General features: G+C 61.6%; 1 protein-coding gene across 7 annotated transcripts; it reads left to right on the forward strand.

Annotated features, from left to right (window-relative positions):
• Positions 1-1,159: 1,159 nt before the first annotated feature.
• Positions 1,160-14,996, forward strand: WDR4 (WD repeat domain 4). Of its 7 annotated transcripts, none has more exons than XM_045852438.1 (11): positions 1,160-1,296; positions 3,128-3,193; positions 4,105-4,248; positions 5,312-5,468; positions 6,113-6,225; positions 8,542-8,602; positions 9,313-9,411; positions 10,924-10,988; positions 11,797-11,980; positions 12,811-12,880; positions 13,383-14,996. In XM_045852438.1, the coding sequence occupies exons 1-11, from the start codon at positions 1,208-1,210 to the stop codon at positions 13,571-13,573; spliced, it is 1,239 nt and encodes a 412-aa protein (XP_045708394.1). In that variant the 5' UTR covers positions 1,160-1,207; the 3' UTR covers positions 13,574-14,996. The 7 variants fall into 7 exon arrangements, with proteins under 7 accessions (XP_045708394.1, XP_045708395.1, XP_045708400.1 ...); XM_045852439.1 differs by having other exon boundaries at positions 4,105-4,196; positions 5,407-5,468; XM_045852444.1 differs by lacking the exon at positions 1,160-1,296 and having other exon boundaries at positions 3,159-3,193; positions 4,105-4,196.
• The last annotated feature ends 2,040 nt before the right edge of the window (positions 14,997-17,036 follow it).

Here is a 17,036-nt window from a genome sequence, read left to right on the forward strand (position 1 = left end):
GGTCCACATGGTGTTTGCAGTCTGGTTACAGACGTTAAACAAGTAATCATGGAGCTGTGAATGCCAACAGTGCAAGGTCAGAGAAACCTTCCCTCATTAAGTGAGGGCTCCACTGGTATGAAACGGAGTGACTGGAATTAACTAGGGACAGTGAAAAGATGGGTGGTGGGGAGATCGTTGCAGGCAGGCAGGCAGGCAGGCAGGCAGGCAGGCAGGCAGGCAGGCAGAAGTGCATGCACTAAGGGCCCGTGGCTAGTAAGGGCATTGGGCCAATGAACTGGAGGGGCAGTCACGGCCTGAGCAGGAGAAGGGAAGGCTGCGGCAGGTTGGAGCCAGACCGCATGTAGTTTCACAGTGCACGATTGGGATTTCGTCTTTATATTGAGAGCAATGAGAAACCACTTTTGGGGTTCAGCAGGGGGGTGAAACGATCGGATGTATGGCGCAAAAATCTCTCTCTGGCTGTAGTGTGAGAAGTGGGTCTCTGGGTAACAGAAGATGTGGAGGCCAGCAGCAGGTCTGTTGTGGTTTGGGTGATGGCAAAAGGCACGGAGATGGAGCGAAGGGGCGTCCAGGAGAGAAATGGGAGTAGATGAAGAATGTGTAATGCGGGGACCACGAGTCCCGAGAAATCTGTTCAATTGGTGACTGGCGATGCCACTCTATTAGCAACAATTAGTTGTCGCATTTATTTACTTAGCAAATATTGAACGAACCCTATCTTGGGTTGAAAACTAGCACCCGGGGCGCTTATGGCTTGTCTCGGTGCACAGGTTACGGAGGGCTCCCTTCCCGCGCGCCGACACCACGTCCTGGACCTGGATCTTAACTCCATCCCTCACATTTCTTGAAGGACTATTTACTGAGAACCTAGCAGGTCCAGCTACAGCACGAGAAAGATCCCGAAACGTCCTTACTCATTCTGGAGGAAAAGACCCACATTAAGCAGCGTTACCATGTGTGGCGTGCAAGTTTCACCCCAACAAACTGCGTGAGCAACACACCCAGACCTGCGGAGATACGAAACCAGGGTTACTGGACGGAGAGAGCGCGCGGAGAACGTTCTACGCATGCTCCGGGCTCCAGCTTCCGCGGCGGCGGACCGGGATTACGTCACCTTGAGGCGTCCGCGCGAACGTCACTTTCCGGCGCCGTCAGGAAGAGGGGCTGAGCTGCGCACGTGGGTAGAGGCGCGAGGACCCGGCTGATGGCTAGTTCCGCGGGGCTGGCGCTATGCGGGCAGGCGGTGGTGGTGCGGGGAGGCAGCCGGTTCCTGGCCACTACCACTGCAAGCAGGTGAGGGGTCTGGGCTTGCAGCAGTGAACCGATGCTGCGGGTGCGCGTCCGGGCCTGGAGACCCCAGTTTCCCTGAGGTGCCTCCCAGGAGCCCCGCCAGTGCCTTCGGGCCTCTGCTGCCGCCCCGGCCCGGCTGCGTGCCTGCCCCGCCCTAGAGTGTCAGTCCTTTCAGCCCTCCTGCCAAGAATCGCTCCCAGAGCACCGATCGCTCCCTGCCTAGGGCCCCGCCCCCTCGGTGACCTGTCTGGGGCGCTCTTTGCAGAGATCTGCGGAGTCTAGGCGGGACCCGGTTACTGGGGAACAAGGAGGGCCAGGCTGGGGCCAATGCGGCGTCCTGGGCACGCCCTCTAGGCCCGAACGTAGGGAGGAAGGCGGCCCCGGCCTGCTTCGGCCTGCTTCGCTGCAGGGATTTACTCTTTGGGAACATAGTGGGGCTTACTGATCTCCGGGCGCACTCCCTCACTTTGCGGTGGGACCTGCTGCCTCATATGCCCTTCAGCATCCGTCGACCCCTTGCTCCACTTACTCTTCAGCAGTCGAAGGTCTTAATGCTACAACGCCGTCCTCGAGGGTGCGGAGGCCGCTGAGCTCAACTCCCTAGTGGCCGGTCACACGTTTCTGCTTTTGCTTTTCCCCAATTTAACCCTCCTTCCTTATCGTTCCCCAGTGTGTACACTATGCCCGGGATTTTTAAATTAGGAAATGTTTGTTGCTCTAGTAGGCTTGCCTCGGGAGCCTCATGGGTATTAGTTGTGGTCAGTGCCTGCCCCTTGTTTCTTATCCCAGGGATTCGATTCTCGCAGGTGAAACAGATGACGTGTCTAACAGGTACACCGGCAGCGTCAGTGTTCAGTGGTTGGCTTCAGAAAGCCACCTCGGTGTTAAATTAAGGTTTTTGCACAAAGTTTACTCACAAACCTGGCATGTATCCCAGATTCCCTTGCAGGGGCATCCAACCTTTTGGCAGCTCTGGGCCACACTGGAAGAATTGTCTTGGGCCACACATTAAATACGCTGCCACACATAATCACACACGCCCACACGTACACCTCGTAATGTTTTAAGTAAGTTTATGATTTTGTGTTGGGCCACATTCTTAGCCATTCTTGGCCTCATACGGGCTGCAGGTTGGACATCCTGGAAGAGGATCCCAGTAGCTAACACGTGGCACAGGGAGACACCCATGTGCTTGCTTCACTAGCGGCCAGCACGGTTTCTGACTTGGAGGACTATTTCTCTTTTCTATGCTTCAGTGTTCCATGCGAGAAGAGTTTAAAGTACAGTCCCTTTAGGCTGTAGGTTTGTGCAAGATGCCTCCCCTTTTCCAAGCACTGGGGGTGGGAGTAGGGTAAGCCGCAGAGAACTTCGGGTCTGGTGGGAGAGACAGTTGGCGCCTGTATTGGTTGGTGCTTGGCAGTCATGGGAGCTTTTTTCGGTAGGTGAGACATTTTTCCCAAGCAGGAAATGGTAGTTTTAAATTTGGGTACAGAATACCCGCCGCAAATAGTATCAGAACACAGTTTCATCCAACAGAACCATTTTGTCCTAGTGCCTGCGAGAATAGTGCATTAGTTCTTGTTGAGTTTTTGTTCTCGCTTATGTTCCTAAGCTGATTTGTATACAGAGCTGTGCCAGTTGTACACGGCAAATCCGAACAGATAAGGCCAAATAAAGCTCTGCGACTGTTCCCTGAAGTAGTGTACCTAGACCGGACAGTTTCCCGTTGTGGGTAAGACCTTTAGAATACTTTTCTGTTCCAGGGATGTAAAAGCAATGAGTGTTTTTATGAACAAAGTGCTCCTTTTAAAGTCCTTCTGTTGTTTTTCCTCAGTGACGATGACAGCCTCTTTGTGTATGATTGCGCCACTGCGGAAAAGAAGCCACAGGAAGATAAAGGGTGAGACGAGGGCGAAGTGTGTTCAGGGCTCCAGTCATGGTTTGACCGGTGGGACCTGGGAGCCTAAGAAGGAGTCGTCCTGTCGCTGGAGTCTGCATTTCTCTTCACCTCGCTGTGTGGATAAACCACCCCAGGAAAGAACTGGGGTGGGGGGGGGCGCTAATTTTCAAATTAGGCATTGAAAATATTAGGACTTTTCAAAATGATTTATTTTTATCAGTAATGATTTTATTGGCATGTTGAAATAATGCCGTCAGTTTCAAGGGCATTGGGGGCAGTGTATGAAATTAACTTTGGCTCATTGACAAGTAAGAAAAGCAGAGTGTGATGATTTTATACGGTGACTTTCTTTAGCAGAATTGATCTTGTGGCTCATTTATTTTTTAAAAACTTGTTTTAATCTTTGTCTCTGGTCTTTTTAATTTAATTTTATTTTTTTAGATTTTATTTATTTTTAGAGAAGGGGGAAGGGAGGGAGAAAGAGAGGGAGAGAAACATCCATCAGTTGCCTCTTGCATGCCCCCAACCAGGGACCCAGCCCACAGCCCACGGCCTGTACTGGAGTTGGGAGTTGGACTGGAGGCCCTTTGGTCTGTGGGACGTCGCTCATCCCATTGAGCCACACCAGCCAGGGCCCTGCCTCTAGTCTTGAATTAGTTCACGGCCATGACGGAGTAGGCCGTGTGGTCACGGAAGGTCCTCACTGAGAGGTTTTTCTGTTTAGGTTTTACTCCTTAAGCATGAGAACTGTGTGACTCTCCCCATGTCCCCCGAGCAGGTCCGATATGTTGGCTACGTGAACCTCACGGCATTTCCTGCCTTGGCTCACGATTCAGGTGGCCGAGGCTGGCCTGGAGGAATGCAGCCGTGTCGACTCCGGCGAGGCCTCACCGTTCTCGTCTCTTTCTCAGGGAGGACGGGCAGCCTGTGGAGAAGGGGAGTGACACGATCCTGGCGTCCACCTTCTCCACGTCTGGAAGCTATTTTGCTTTAACTGATGACAGTAAGCGTCTGATTCTTTTCCGTACAAAACCATGGCAGTGTCTGAGTGTCAGGTATGAAATGCTAATGTTGAATAATTACAATGTCGAGCGCACAGCTTACGCGTGCATGCCAGTAGCAGTAGTGACAGTAACAATCATAGTATGCAACTAACACACAGCACCAGTCGTTTGCCCAGGGCCCGTGACGGGGGTGGGGGCACTGTCCTCCTCTTCATCTACTGGCAGGCAGTCTGATCCCACTCAGACTGGAAGGGCAGAGCCAGGTCCCGAACCCGGTCACTTTGGCTCCAGAGTCGGTGGAGCTGACTGTGAACCCAGTCACCCCGTGAAGGGAGGGGAAAGTGCTGAGACCCTGCTTAGGCTGAAGATTGCTGTGGCCCTGGCCTTGCCCTGGGGCAGGCCAGTCCTGTCTTATGACCTGCCCTTTCCCTCCCCCCTGCTACCCGACTCCCCAGACCCAACCCCCGAGCCCACTCTGCAGAGCCAGGCTGCGTGCCAGAACCATTGCCGGGCGGAAGGGAGCCTGAGCAGCCCAGAGCCCCCGTCTGGCGTGAGACAAAGGGCCACAGTGTGGAGCCGAGTGGAAACTCGGTGCCACAGGGGGTGTGGGAAAGGGGACATTGGATTCCCCCGCGCTGGGCGAGGTCCTTGGAAGCCAAGCGCAGCACTCTGGGAGGACTGTCTCAGCTGCTGCTCCGGAGAGCTGTGGCCAGGCTGTCACAGCCGCTGAATTAGCCCACTGGAGCCAGCAGAGGCCGCTGTCGGAGCCACAGAACCGGGAGGGGTTTGACGGATCTTGCCCCGGGCCTGACTGACTGTCTCTGTTTCATCATTTTTCTCACCATGTTTACGTATCGTGTCTCCTCCTGCGATCCTCCGGCCTTTTCTGTCCGTTTGTCCCTCTGGCCCTGAGAAGCACAGGGTCCTGTCTGGATGCGTGCTGGGAAATCATTTCTTTAGGCTTCAGTGGCCATTTCAAGGTAGCGTCTGGAACAGTGCGTGCCGGCCAGCTGGCGCCACCCCAGACGCATGGCTGACAGATCGGTCGCAGGATCTCGCGCCGGCCCGTGTCAACCCGTGTCCCCCAGCCTTGGGCGTCTCTCTGGCCTCCCAGGACCGTGGTGAGGAGGTGCACGGCCCTGACGTTCACAACTTCTGAGGAGAAGGTTCTGGTGGCGGACAAGTCTGGGGACGTTTACTCCTTTTCAGTGCTGGAGCCACACGAATGCGGCAGACTTGAACTTGGGCACCTGTCGATGCTACTGGATGTGGTATGTGGGCAGAGTGCTGCCTAACTCGGCTGTGGTCAGACTCAGGTGGGGCAGGGGTGGGGGCGGGAGGGCCACCCTGAGTGTCTGGGTGGGAGTGGGCTCTCCCATAGCGGGGCAGCCCTCTGCAGGTTTGGGGGCAGAGGGAGTGGAGCCCTGAAGAGTGAGGGCGAGTGAGGAGGGGCTGCTGGTTCTGGGTGGGAGGGTGGGCCTGGGTCGGGGTGACGGGGTGGAGGGGCGTGAGAACAACACGCACAGCCAGGACCTGGTCAGGGTTTGCTCTTGGTGCTTCACGGGCATCACCGTGGTGTTGCCCCTGAGCCGGGAGCCGTCTGGCCGCAGGCACCGAGAGGCCCAGCCACGGGTGGTGGAGCTGGGGTGAGTCCCCACCGGGACACGCAGACATGATGGGGGGGGGTCAGGACCTGGTGACCGGCTGGACACGGGGCCATGTGAAATGGGAAGGAGGGAGAGGTGCCTTGGGCGCTGGAGACGGGCAGGCGGAGGCGGTGACGAGTTGTATTGAGAGGGCGTCTGCCTGGACAGGGAGTGGGGGGGCTGGAGAGGAGGGGTCCGAGGGGTGGCAGGAGCGGAGCAGCACAGGCTGTCCCGTGAGTGGACCTGCCCTCCCTCACCCCCGCACGCAGGCCGTGAGCCCCGATGACCGCTACGTCCTCACCGCTGACCGGGACGAGAAGATCCGGGTGAGCTGGGCCTTGGCGCCGCACAACATCGAAGCCTTCTGCCTGGGGCACACCGAGTGAGTCTCCCCGCTTCCTTCCCGCCTCCCGGGGACGGGGCTCGGGTGTAAGCCCGGAGTGGGCCCTTCGTCTGGGGAGCTGGTGGTCGGGGGAGATGCTGGCTGAGCCTGTGAGCCTTGAGGGAGGAGGAAACCACCCCGTGTATGGCTTCCGGGCGAAGCGAGCGCTCTCAGCGGGCCAGGCCCTGTGGCGGCGTGACCGTCAGGATCTCCTGCTGTCACGTGTGCCGGGGGAGTTTTCTTACTGGCGCCGAGGCCTCAGACCCCAGTGTCCCATCACCCTGGATGGCGCTGGCCGCCCGCCGGCAGGGTCCGTGTGCGTCGGCTGGGAGCCCCCCACTCGGAGTGGCTGCTCCGAGTCTGTTACCCACGACCTGCGGTGGCGGGGGGCTTGTTCAGGAACACCCCGCTTGCTCAGTGTAGACACCGGCAGTGGTGAGCAGTCACCAGGTGGGGATGAGGGACATACTCGAGCAGTTTACCTGTCCCTGAGCTAAAAAGTCTGCACCCAGGCAGTTGTCGCTTCGTGGTCTCTGACCTGTGCGAGGGAGCGCTCTCTGCAGGTGAATTTTGGCATTCTGTAAGGGAGGCGTCTCTGAGCAACGCTCTCTTCTCAGGCAGAGGGCTAACTGCAGTGTACGCAGAGGAAAACCAGTTTGGTTGGCCGAGATAATTAAAGTAACGTTATTCGAGGCAGTGGGAGACTTTGGGGGGATGTTGCTAGGTTCTGAGGTTGCTCCTGCTTCCTCGATTTTGAATGGATGGTACAAATGACCTTTAGAAAGGCCGGCGGCACTGAGTTTGCACGTCACAACAGCTTGTTCGGGTTTTTATTCTGTTCCCTAGTCAGCACCCGCAGTTCTTACCGCCCGCCAGTCCTCCAGCCCTTGCCTGTCGCTGTGCGTTGCTGGGGCCTCTGGACCCCACCGGGCACCCCTCCACCTCGGTGTCTTTGCACGTGCGGCTTGCACTGACGGGCACAGTCTTCCTCACGGTGCCGCACCCGGTGCTCTCCTTCCTCCGCTGCCTGCCCCCTGCCGTCCCAGGAAGGCCCCCCTGTCCCCCCCCACCCCCCAGCGTGCTTCTCAGCCTGTGCCATCCAGTTCAGGAGCCACGGTGGGTCAGTCTGAAGTGAGACACGCCCGTCGTGCAGAACACCGATGTCAGAGACTTAGTGTGAAAAGGGATGCAAAAATGGCCGTCATTTATGAGTTGCACTGATTGCAGATTGAAACAGTAGGATTTGGACATATGGAGTGACGTAAGAGCATAGCACGAGGGTTCACATCACCTGTGTCTATTTTGTCTGGTGGCACGGTCACCCGCAGCCGCTTGAAGATGACCCCGGTGCTGTGTTTCTGCCGGCCAGCACTGTGCAGAGCCCTTTGCCAACACTCCCTGTCCCTGACCTGTCTCTCTGGTCCCCTCGCCGGGCAGGGCCTCCGTTGCTCTTGTCTGTCGCTGTCTCTGGTCCTCGGCACAGCGACCGGCAAGCGGCAGGTGCTCGGCAGGTGCTTCTGTGAGCAAGTCACAGCTCATCAGCGAATTTTAAGAATCTCCTTTAGAAGCGGCAGAAACTGGTTGCTGCTTCTCTCCTGGTGAGTCCGAGGTGACTCCCATCCTGAGCCTTCGTGGCGGGCACGGGCTGCGGTGGTCCCGTGACTGCGCTGTCCCTTCTTCAGCGGAGCTCCCGAGATGACAGCCTTCCGGAAGGCAGCCTGGTGGGGGGCCGCGGCCAGGGAGGGCGAGAGGGCACTCACGGCCCCTTCTGAGGGGTCCCCGGGGCTTGTGCGTTAGGGAGCCGATCACATCCCCCTCACAGGGACCAGAGGCTGGCTTCCGACTGCCCTGCCTGAGCCGGTGTCTGGGGAGAGGCGGTTCCTCGGGCCAAGGAACAGCTGGTCTGATTCTGGCCTCTGGGCAGTGTGGCCGCTCCTCCGTCCCCGCTGTCTTCCAGGTCTCTCTGCCTGGGGGCTCAACGGCAGGGCCCTTCTGTGCGAGTCTCTGGGGGGTCGGCTGAGGGGATGTGCGCAGGGCAGCCGGGAGCAGCGAGCGCACACCGTGGGTCCCCCCAGCAGGCGTGGCCGGGGGCCTCGCCGGGCCTGCGGGCCGTCCTCCGTGGGGGCCGTGGTGTTGCTCCCCTGGCTCCCTCGTCGCCCTCCACATGGCCACCTGTTTCTGTCTCAGCTGCGGTTGGCGTCAGGGTCAGGGGGTGGGAGGCTTCTCGGCGAGGTGACGGGGTTCGCGGTGTCACGGCAGCGCCGTGTCACAGCGGCACTGGAACCCCAGGTCACCCTGCTTCTCCTTGTGCCGCAGGTTCGTGAGCCGCATCTTTGTGGTGCCCAACCACCCGGAGCTGCTGCTGTCCTCATCCGGGGTGAGCGTGCCGCCCCGCCTCCGCCCCCACCCCTCCGGGGTCCTCTCTGTCAGGACTGGGACCCAGCAGGGGCTTGTCTTTTGTTCCTGGCTGTGGCTCTGTGGCTCGGAAGCCAGTGTGCTCCTCACTGGTGGCTGCCCACTAGGTGGTGCTTGTTTCCTGCATTTCAGAGCCGGCCGGGCCTCGCTCCTGGTCTGTGACTGCGTGCTCGGGTCTGTGTGCGTGTAGGTGCACGTCTGTGTGTGTGCAGAGTTAGAGTGGGTGTGCAAGGAGTCCTTTCTGCGGGCTGCTGTGGCCTCTGTGATAACACCGTGACCTCGGTTCAGACAGTTGGTAGAGGAACCTCTTTCTGAGCCGCACAGGGACCTGGGCTCCGCCCCCACTGCTGCTGACGCACACTCAGTAGCCCCACGCGTGTCTCGTGCAAATGCCTGGTCTTTGATGTGCCTGTGCGCGCGTGTGTGCACGCGTGCCTGCCCTGAGTACAGCCTGGCCTGTGACATCAGGTGGTCGTGTGTCCTTTGCCCACTTTGCCGTGTGGGGCCACCTGTTTTTCGTAATGCCTTGCATGAGCTTTCTAGAGCAAAGAGCTGCTGTGTGGGAAGGGTGCCCTGGCTGTCCCGGGGTTACCGTCCCCGTGACCCGGTGGAAGCCCGTGTACCTGTGGGGGTGCCCGTCCCGCAGGGGCGCTGACCCCTCCCTGTGCGCAGGACTGCACCCTGAGGCTCTGGGAGTACAGGCGAGGGCGCGAGCTGCACTGCTGTCACCTGGCCAGCCCGCAGGAGCCAGCGGGCCCCTGGAGCGACAAGGTAACCTCGTTTGTCTCTGGTCGTGGGGGCTGGCGGGGCGCCTCGCTGGTCACTCGTCTTGTGAAAAGAATGTTTTACATTGGAAACACTTCTTCGCTGCTAGTGCAGCTGCAATTCTTCCAGCTTGGGAGAAATCACGTATTTCAAATTCTGAAGGCAGCTAGTCAGTGAGTGGGAAATAATTTGTGTCTTACCATGCTTGCATTCGAACAGTTAGTTTACAGGAAGGCCCCTGATCCCCTTGGAAACGGAAGAAATAGCGGGGCAGAGAGGCTGGCTGTGCGTCTATCGGCCGGGCAGCCGGCCGAGTGCCCGCTCAGCACCTTCTGTCGTCCGTCATGGACTAATCTCAGGGTCCCCTCAGGTCAGGTCACCTGGGCCTTCCGTTGCCAAGGAGGTTTTCAGTGGTGGGAGGGGAGGTATGGGCTGTCTTTCGGGGTCCCCAGGGTTCTGTGCTCGTGCACACCCAGCTCGGATGCTCCTGAGCTGGTTCTGTGCGGCCTGGGTCCCGGTCGGTCACACGTGGACGGCCCGCCGGGGCCTGGTGGGGAGGGACGAGGGGTCCCCTGTCGTGTCTCTTCAGGCCTGCAGGGGTGGGCGCCCTCTGCCTGTCCCCAGGGATGCCATGCGTGGCCCCTTGTGGTCCCCACTCGGGACCCTGCCAGCCCTGGGGAGCCCGGCTCTCCCTGGTGCCTCACAAGGCCTGGGCGTGGGGTGAAGGGCTTGTTGCCTGGTCCCGGCTTGCTTGGCTGCTTGTTTCCGCTGTCGGCGTTCTCGCTGGGCCGAGAACGCTCGGCCTCGGTAGGCTGAGGCCGAGCCTGACTCGGGGCAGGGCCCCCGGGACCCCCAGCCACGTGCCTGCAGGGGCCGCCTGGTCAGTGGCTCCAGCTGCTCTGGTTGCCCGTGGGTGCCTCCTGCCTGGGCTTCTGCAGCCGTGGAAGTTGTGGCAGACAGAGGCCTGGTTAGTTGTGGCCGCCCGTCATCTTCGTGCCCTCACTTACCCTGGTGCCCCGGCTGTGCGGCCGGCGGGGGTCCTCTCTAAGAGGGGGGAGAGCAGGCGATGGGGGGGCTGAGGACGAGCAGGCTTCCCACCCACTCAGTGCATCCGGCCTCCGGGAGCTGAGGGCAGCCCTGCTCCGGCCGGGGGAGTGCCAGGCCCTTCCTGGTCGGCCTCTGTTGGCCGGCATCAGCGTTTCACCCCCGCTGTGTCTGACCTGAACAGTCCCTCCTCCCCCTCCTGTTCTCCGTGCCCTTCTGCCCTTGCTTTCTGACCGACTCTGCTGGCTTCAGAGACGTTCCACAGTCCGGGGACGGCCGTGGGCCGCGGCGTGCTGGAGTGACGGTGAAGCAGGCGGGCAGCGGTGGGCAGAAAGGCCCGGCGCCGTCCTCCCTTCCTCCTTCCTGGGCCACCCGTGGGCGCCGCCAGTCTGCCGGCAGTGTGTGCTCCCAGCGGGCGTGGAACAGTGGGCGGTGGGTCCCCGACACGCAGCTGATCCGCTGTCCCCCTTTCAGAGGTTCGCCGTGTCCAGGATCACTTACTGGAGCCGGGACAGCTGGGTGGCCCTGCTGTGTGACTGGTAAGCTCGCTGTTCCCAGGCCCCCCCCCCCCCGCCGCCCCCGCACCCCGCAGCTGGTAGGGGGCACGACACAGACCGCCTTCCCAGCTCGGGAGGCCTGCTCGGTGTGCGGGTGCCGCAGCGGCCTGCAGGGGTCTCCCTTCCCGAGGGCTGTGGTATGTGGCTGCGGTCCCTTTGTGATGGCGTTCTTCACACGCTCCTCACATCCACCGTTTCACAGTAGCAAGGCTTCCGTGTGTGACCGAATCCCACCTGGGGGTCGGCGGTACAGAAGCAGGGCCTCTGCCTGGTCTTCCGTGTGTGACCGAATCCCACCGGGGGGGTCGGTGGCGGTGGAATCGGCCTCGTTCATTCCCGCCCGAGGGCCAGTGGTGGATGAGGCGGATTCAGGCAGCACTCGCCACTCAGCGGCTTCCTCCTGAGCGTCCTCTCTGTGCCCCCTCCTTGCTGGTCCCGTAACAAACAGGTCCTGGGAGGGCATCTCAGCTTGTCTTAGAAATGAGGGCGCAGGCTTCGGGAGGGTAACCGTGCTGGCCCGGAGGTGTGCCGCCTGTTCCCCCCCCCACCCCCGCAGGTAGAAGGGCTGTCTTCTCCACACCGCCCTGTTTGCCCTCGCTGCCGCGCACGTTGCCCCAGGACTCGGTGATGCGGGCGTTTCTTACCTCTTGGCCTGTGGCCCAGGGCCCTGGGAGCGCTCAGCGGGTGCTCCTAGCTCGGGGTAGCCGAGACGTTGGCAAGGGCCAGGTCCCCGGCACGGGCGGGCCTGGGCTGCGGGAGTTGTGACACTCTCCCTCTTTCTCGTGGGAAGCCTCCCCGTGGTCTGTATCTTCCGGCTGGACGCCCCCGGTCGGCAGCTGGTCTGCAGGCAGCAGCTGTCTTTCCAGCACCGAGTGTGGGACGTGGCTTTCGAGGAGAGCCAGGGGCTGTGGGTGCTGCAGGACTGCCAGGAAGCCCCGCTCGTGCTCTGCAGGCCTGTGGACGGCCGGTGGCAGGTGGGTCGTGCTGGGTCCCCGCTGTCCCCTGAGCCTGGGGTGGGCGTGGGCCCCAGCTGTCACGCCGTTCCGCCTGATCACACCTGAGTGCCAGAGGGTGTGTCCAGGGTTGAGGAGGTCGTGGGGCCAGGGAGCTGGGACACTGGCCGGCGTGTCATGGAGCCTGCAGGAGGCTTTTGGGGACCCCCATCTGGCATGCTTTCTCTGTGCCTGTCCTGGTCACACCGGTCTTTTTAGCAGAGAGGCGGAGACTTGGCGTGTGTCCTTGATGTCTGCCGCGTAGCAAGGCCTTGGCCTGGGGCACTGGTCCCACTGGTTAGGGGAGCCCCCGGGTGTGGCGAGAGGCCTGGGAGCCGAGCAAACCCGCGCCTTCTTTGGGTCGGTCCCCCCCGCTGACAGAGCGGGGACGTGCTTGCCCTCCTGTCCCGCATCTCGCAGGACCGCCATGGCCGCAGATCTTCGCGGACCTCCGCGTCCTCTGCAGTTGTGCGCTGGTATGCGCGCTCTGGAGAGAGCCCTGAGCCTTTCAGGTCGTGTTACCGGAGAGGTGGCAGTGCACAGAGTGCCACCGGCCGGCCCCTGGCAGGCCCGCCAGGCTTCGTAGATAAAGTCACACGTGACACGCCAGCACGTGAAATGCCGGCAGCCCTCACGTCGTGGGTGTTCATCCCGACGAGAGGCGGCGGCCGCTGGGCTCGGTCAGCCGGCTGCACCCGGCCTTCACGGGGCGGTCACCCGCCTCTCCCGGGGCCCGCAGTGGGGAGCCCGCAGCGCTGCCCGTTACCGCGCCAGCAGCACCTGCTGACACAGGTTCTCCCTTTGCCTCCCAGACTGTGCCTGAGACGGCCGCGGTGCAGAGGGTCAGTGCTCACCTTCACAGGAACTGGGCCATGCTGGAAGGTGAGGGCGCCACGGCCACGGCCACGGACGGAGCCGTCATTCTGGGAGGTTCTGCAATGAAACCCCGTCTCCAGCGCGGGTTGTGGGGAGGCTCGGGGAAGAGAGTGCGGGGAAGGCAAGTTGACCTTGAGAACCGCGGAAGGGTGAGAGCGCCTCGGGGACTGGGAGGTCACCCGCGCAGGGCAGGCGGAGGTCATGTGTGGGGGCACAGGCCTGTGCGTCACTGACGGGCCCCGTGGAGTTTCCCTCCAGGTGAGTGGTCTCAGGAACAGCCAGCTTTCGTGCTCTGCTAGAAGCAAGTCTGGGGTCCCGCTGATAAGGCTACCGGGAGTGGGCCCCCTGGGGGCCAACGTGGAGAAGGGCCAGAAGTCCACAGAGAACTCCAGGTGGTCAGGTTGTCGCCGGGCCCATTCCCTGCTGTGGGAGGGTCTCCGGGGCCCGCCAGGTCCTGCCACCAGAGGTGGCGTCCCGAGTCACCATCTGTGCCGTTCCTCCCGCACAGGCTCTGCCGGCGTGAACGATGGCTTCAGCAGTCTGTACAAGGCCACCTTTGACAACATGGCCACTTACCTGCAGAAGAAGCAGGAGAGGCTGCAGCAGCAGCTGCGGAAGAAGCGACACAAGAACCCGCCCCCTGGGCCCAACAGGCAGACCAAGAGGGCAAAGTCCGGGGAGGCGTCCTGGAGCGGCTAGTCCTGCTCCTGGCGCGGCTCATTCTGGCTCGTCCTGGCTCGTCGTGGCTCTGGCGCGGCTGGTCCCAGCCCCCATGCAGCTCGTCCCAGCCCTGGCGCAGCTCGTCCCAGCCCTGGCGAGGCTCGTCCCAGCCCTGGTGCGGCTCGTCCCAGCCCTGGCGAGGCTCGTCCCAGCCCTGGCGCGGCTCCTCCTAGTCCTGGCGCGGCTCCTCCTAGTCCTGGCGCGGGTCGTCCTTGCCCTGGCGCGGGTCGTCCCAGTTCTGGTGCGGCTCGTCCCAGCCCTGGTGCGGCTCATCCTTGCCCTGGCGCGGGTCGTCCTAGTCCTGGCGCGGCTCGTCCTAGCCCTGGCGCAAGTCATCCTAGTCCTGGTGCGGCTCGTCCTAGCCCTGGTGCGGCTCATCCCAGCCTCGGTGCGGCTCGTTTTTGCCCTGGCGTGGCTCGTCCTAGCCTTGGTGTGGCTTGTCCAAGCCCTGGTGCGGCTCATCCCAGCCCCGACGTGTGTCACCCCAGGCCCTGCTCAGCTTGTCCTAGCCCTGGTGTGGCTCGTCCTAGCCCTGGTGCGGCTCGCCCAGCTCCGGAAGACAGGTTTTTCTCTCCCCCCTTGACGGCAGCTCCCAGGAAGGAAAACGGGGACGTCACTGCCCACTTACACTTGGTGAGGGCTATGCAGCTCCGCAGACACTGGGGCTGTCCCAGTGATGGGTGGTGTCCTGGGCTCCAGAGTGTCCTGTCGCTGACAGAGGCTCTGCTGAAGGTGCCCTTGCTGCCACTGGAAGGCCGCACCCTGTGCTGGCTCAGCTGGACACCTCCCCCCGCCCCAGCGGGCAGCGGGGAGCCCGGGAGCCCTTCGCCTTCACGCTGGGGGGATGTGGGCCTGTGTCCGCAGCGCCTGTTGGTTCCTCTGCTCTGTTCCATAGTGCCGCCCACGCTTGGCGCGCCCTCCCCCGGGGCACTCCACAAGCAAACGGTTTTACACCAGCACGATGGGTGTTTTCCTTTTGTTCCTGTTGGCGGGTCCTTCCAGGCAGCGAACTGCACCGTCCACCCTGGTGGCCACTCGCCACGGTGGGCCATCGCAGCCCAGGCAGCGTGACGGGCGCGGCCCTGGCCACGTGCTCCATCCCCACGCAGCAAGGGGCTCCCGCTCGGCCGCAGGCGTGAGAGCTCGGCGGCCGTGCTGGCGGCGAAGCGGACTTGCCTCAAGACGCGCGGGCGCGGGAGCCAGGCCGGAGGCGCCGTCCACTGGGAGGTGGTTGCTGGCATGTGTGCGTTGTTTTGACGGGAGCCGTGTGCACACGCCCCAGAGGACAGGGTGGCGGCTGGATCCCATCACCGGTCAGTGACGATGAGAGCTGCTCGCAGCTTCTGGGAATGTTCAGCAGCGACACGTGGATCTAATTTCAAAATACATTGAGTAAAACCGGTTTTGATGAGTGTGCTGTGGGCGACTGAGCCGTCCACTTTCGGTCTGAAGAAAAAGGTGGCGCGGGGTTCCCCGGGTGCCGGGAAACAAGCCGTTCCACGACGCAGGGGCTGGAACGCTTCCCGCTCTCCTCACGTGCCTTGCTTTTCCCTGCACATCTGTGTGAAGACTGTGGTTTGCCACGTGCTCAGGCAGAGGGGGGACCAGGGGTGCAGTGGGGGTCCCCGGGCGGCAGGGGGGGCCCGGGCCGTGGCCCTTGTGCGGGAGGGGCTCCGTGTCGGGCGCGGGGAGCGCTCTCGTCAGCCACCTGCTTCAGAGCGCCTGGTGTGCAGAGGGCTCGGGTGTGCCCTTGTGGGTGTCGGATCTTAAGGCCGGTCAGCACCCCGGTCTGCAGACCCAGTCCTGTGCACTGCCCGGCTTTGTACGGCCTGCGGGCTGAGAATGGTTTTCACAGCGTCAAATGGTTGTGAATCGGTTAAAAGGATGACAGTACTTGAAAGTCATACGCAATTCAAACCGCTGTGCCCCAGAGTAGAACTTTACGGGGTGTGGTCACACCCGTCCTCTCGGGTGGGGGCCTGCGTTGTCCCTGCTCCCACAGCGGCCACATTGCCTGTTGTCCAGCCCAGGGCCCCAGCCTCCGGGCCGTGGGTGGGCTCCGGTCCGGGCCTGTCCGCAGCCGGGCCGCACGGCAGGAGGTGAGCTTGAGTGTGACCCTCCTGGATCCTCCCGAAACCCCCCCCCACTCCGATCTGTGGAAAAGCTGTCTGCCACGAACCCCATCCCTGGTGCCTCGAAGGTGGGGCACTGCTGGTCTGGCTCTCCACTGAAAAGCTCACTGACCCCCGTTGATGAACTCCTTTAAAATGAGCTGGCCCGTTCGTTTGGTAAAAACCGCAACCCTGCTCTTCTGCGTTCAGGCTGACGTCTCCCCCTAAACCTTCATGGTGGTCCCTGCTGGCGGGCAGCTCGCGTCGGAAACACGTGTCTGGGTCCCGGTCATCCGGGCGCAGGGGCAGGTTGGGAGGATCCCTGGGTTGGGGTGCGGAGGGGGTAGGGCTGTCTGAGGCCGGTCCTCTCGCCCACACACACCTGACAGGCAGTGACAGGCAGTGCAGGGTGGCGCCCAGGGGAAGAAGGGTCAGGAGAGCGGAGCGGGGAGGGCCACGGTCATTTATGTCTTCCTGGTGGTTGCGTCCACGTTACTTCCATCCTTACCAAGGTCATGCGTGGTTGGACAGACCACATTATGTGGCCCGCTTGGCTGTGACCACGACCCATTCCACCTTTTCCTCCACCTCCACCCCCACCCCCCCGTTCCTTCTCTACTGTGGGTCGGTCTCCATTCGCCCACACAGGCACCCTTGCTCCCCTCTGTCCCAGGACGCGAGGACTGCGTGGACTGCGGGCTCCCGGTGGGTGTGGCCAGAGGAAGCCAGGCAGCTGGTGTGTTGGGGGAGGGAGAAGGGGGGCACAGCCCCCTCCTCTGCAGGGTCCCTCCTGCTGGGCTGTGTCCCGTCAGGACAGAGGCCTATGGGGCTCCAGCCCCACTGGCGCCAGGGGCAGAGACAGCTTCCTTCTTGGTTCTGAAACCCTGTCCACGCCCCTGGGAGTAGTCCTCTCGTCAGAGGTCCCGGCCAGTCACCGGTGACAGGAGCTGTATTCCTGGGGAGGCCCTGACTGGTAATCAGGTCTTTCCTGACTTGTCCCCAGTTGTCCCAGAGACTTTCCTGGTTGGTAAACCCATGACAGTCGTACGTTGTTAATTAAAGGGTTTTACGACTCTTAACGCTTCATCTGGAGCAGCATGTCCCCGATCTTCCGTGTCTGGCTTTTTAAGGAAGGCAGGTCCACCGCCGTCTCACAATTTGCATCTCGCAATCTTGTGTTTTTCCTTAAGATTTTACTAAAGGAGGGAGAAAGAGAGGGAGAGAAACATCAGTGTGTGGTTGCTTCTTATTTACCCCCCACTGGGGACCTGGCCCACAACCCAGGCATGTGCCCTGACTGGGAATTGAACTGGCGACCCTTTGGTTCGCAG

This window comes from Phyllostomus hastatus, unplaced genomic scaffold, assembly GCF_019186645.2.
Source record: "Phyllostomus hastatus isolate PE091 unplaced genomic scaffold, TTU_PhHast_1.1 phas_contig_948, whole genome shotgun sequence".
Classification (NCBI taxonomy): Eukaryota; Metazoa; Chordata; class Mammalia; order Chiroptera; family Phyllostomidae; genus Phyllostomus; species Phyllostomus hastatus.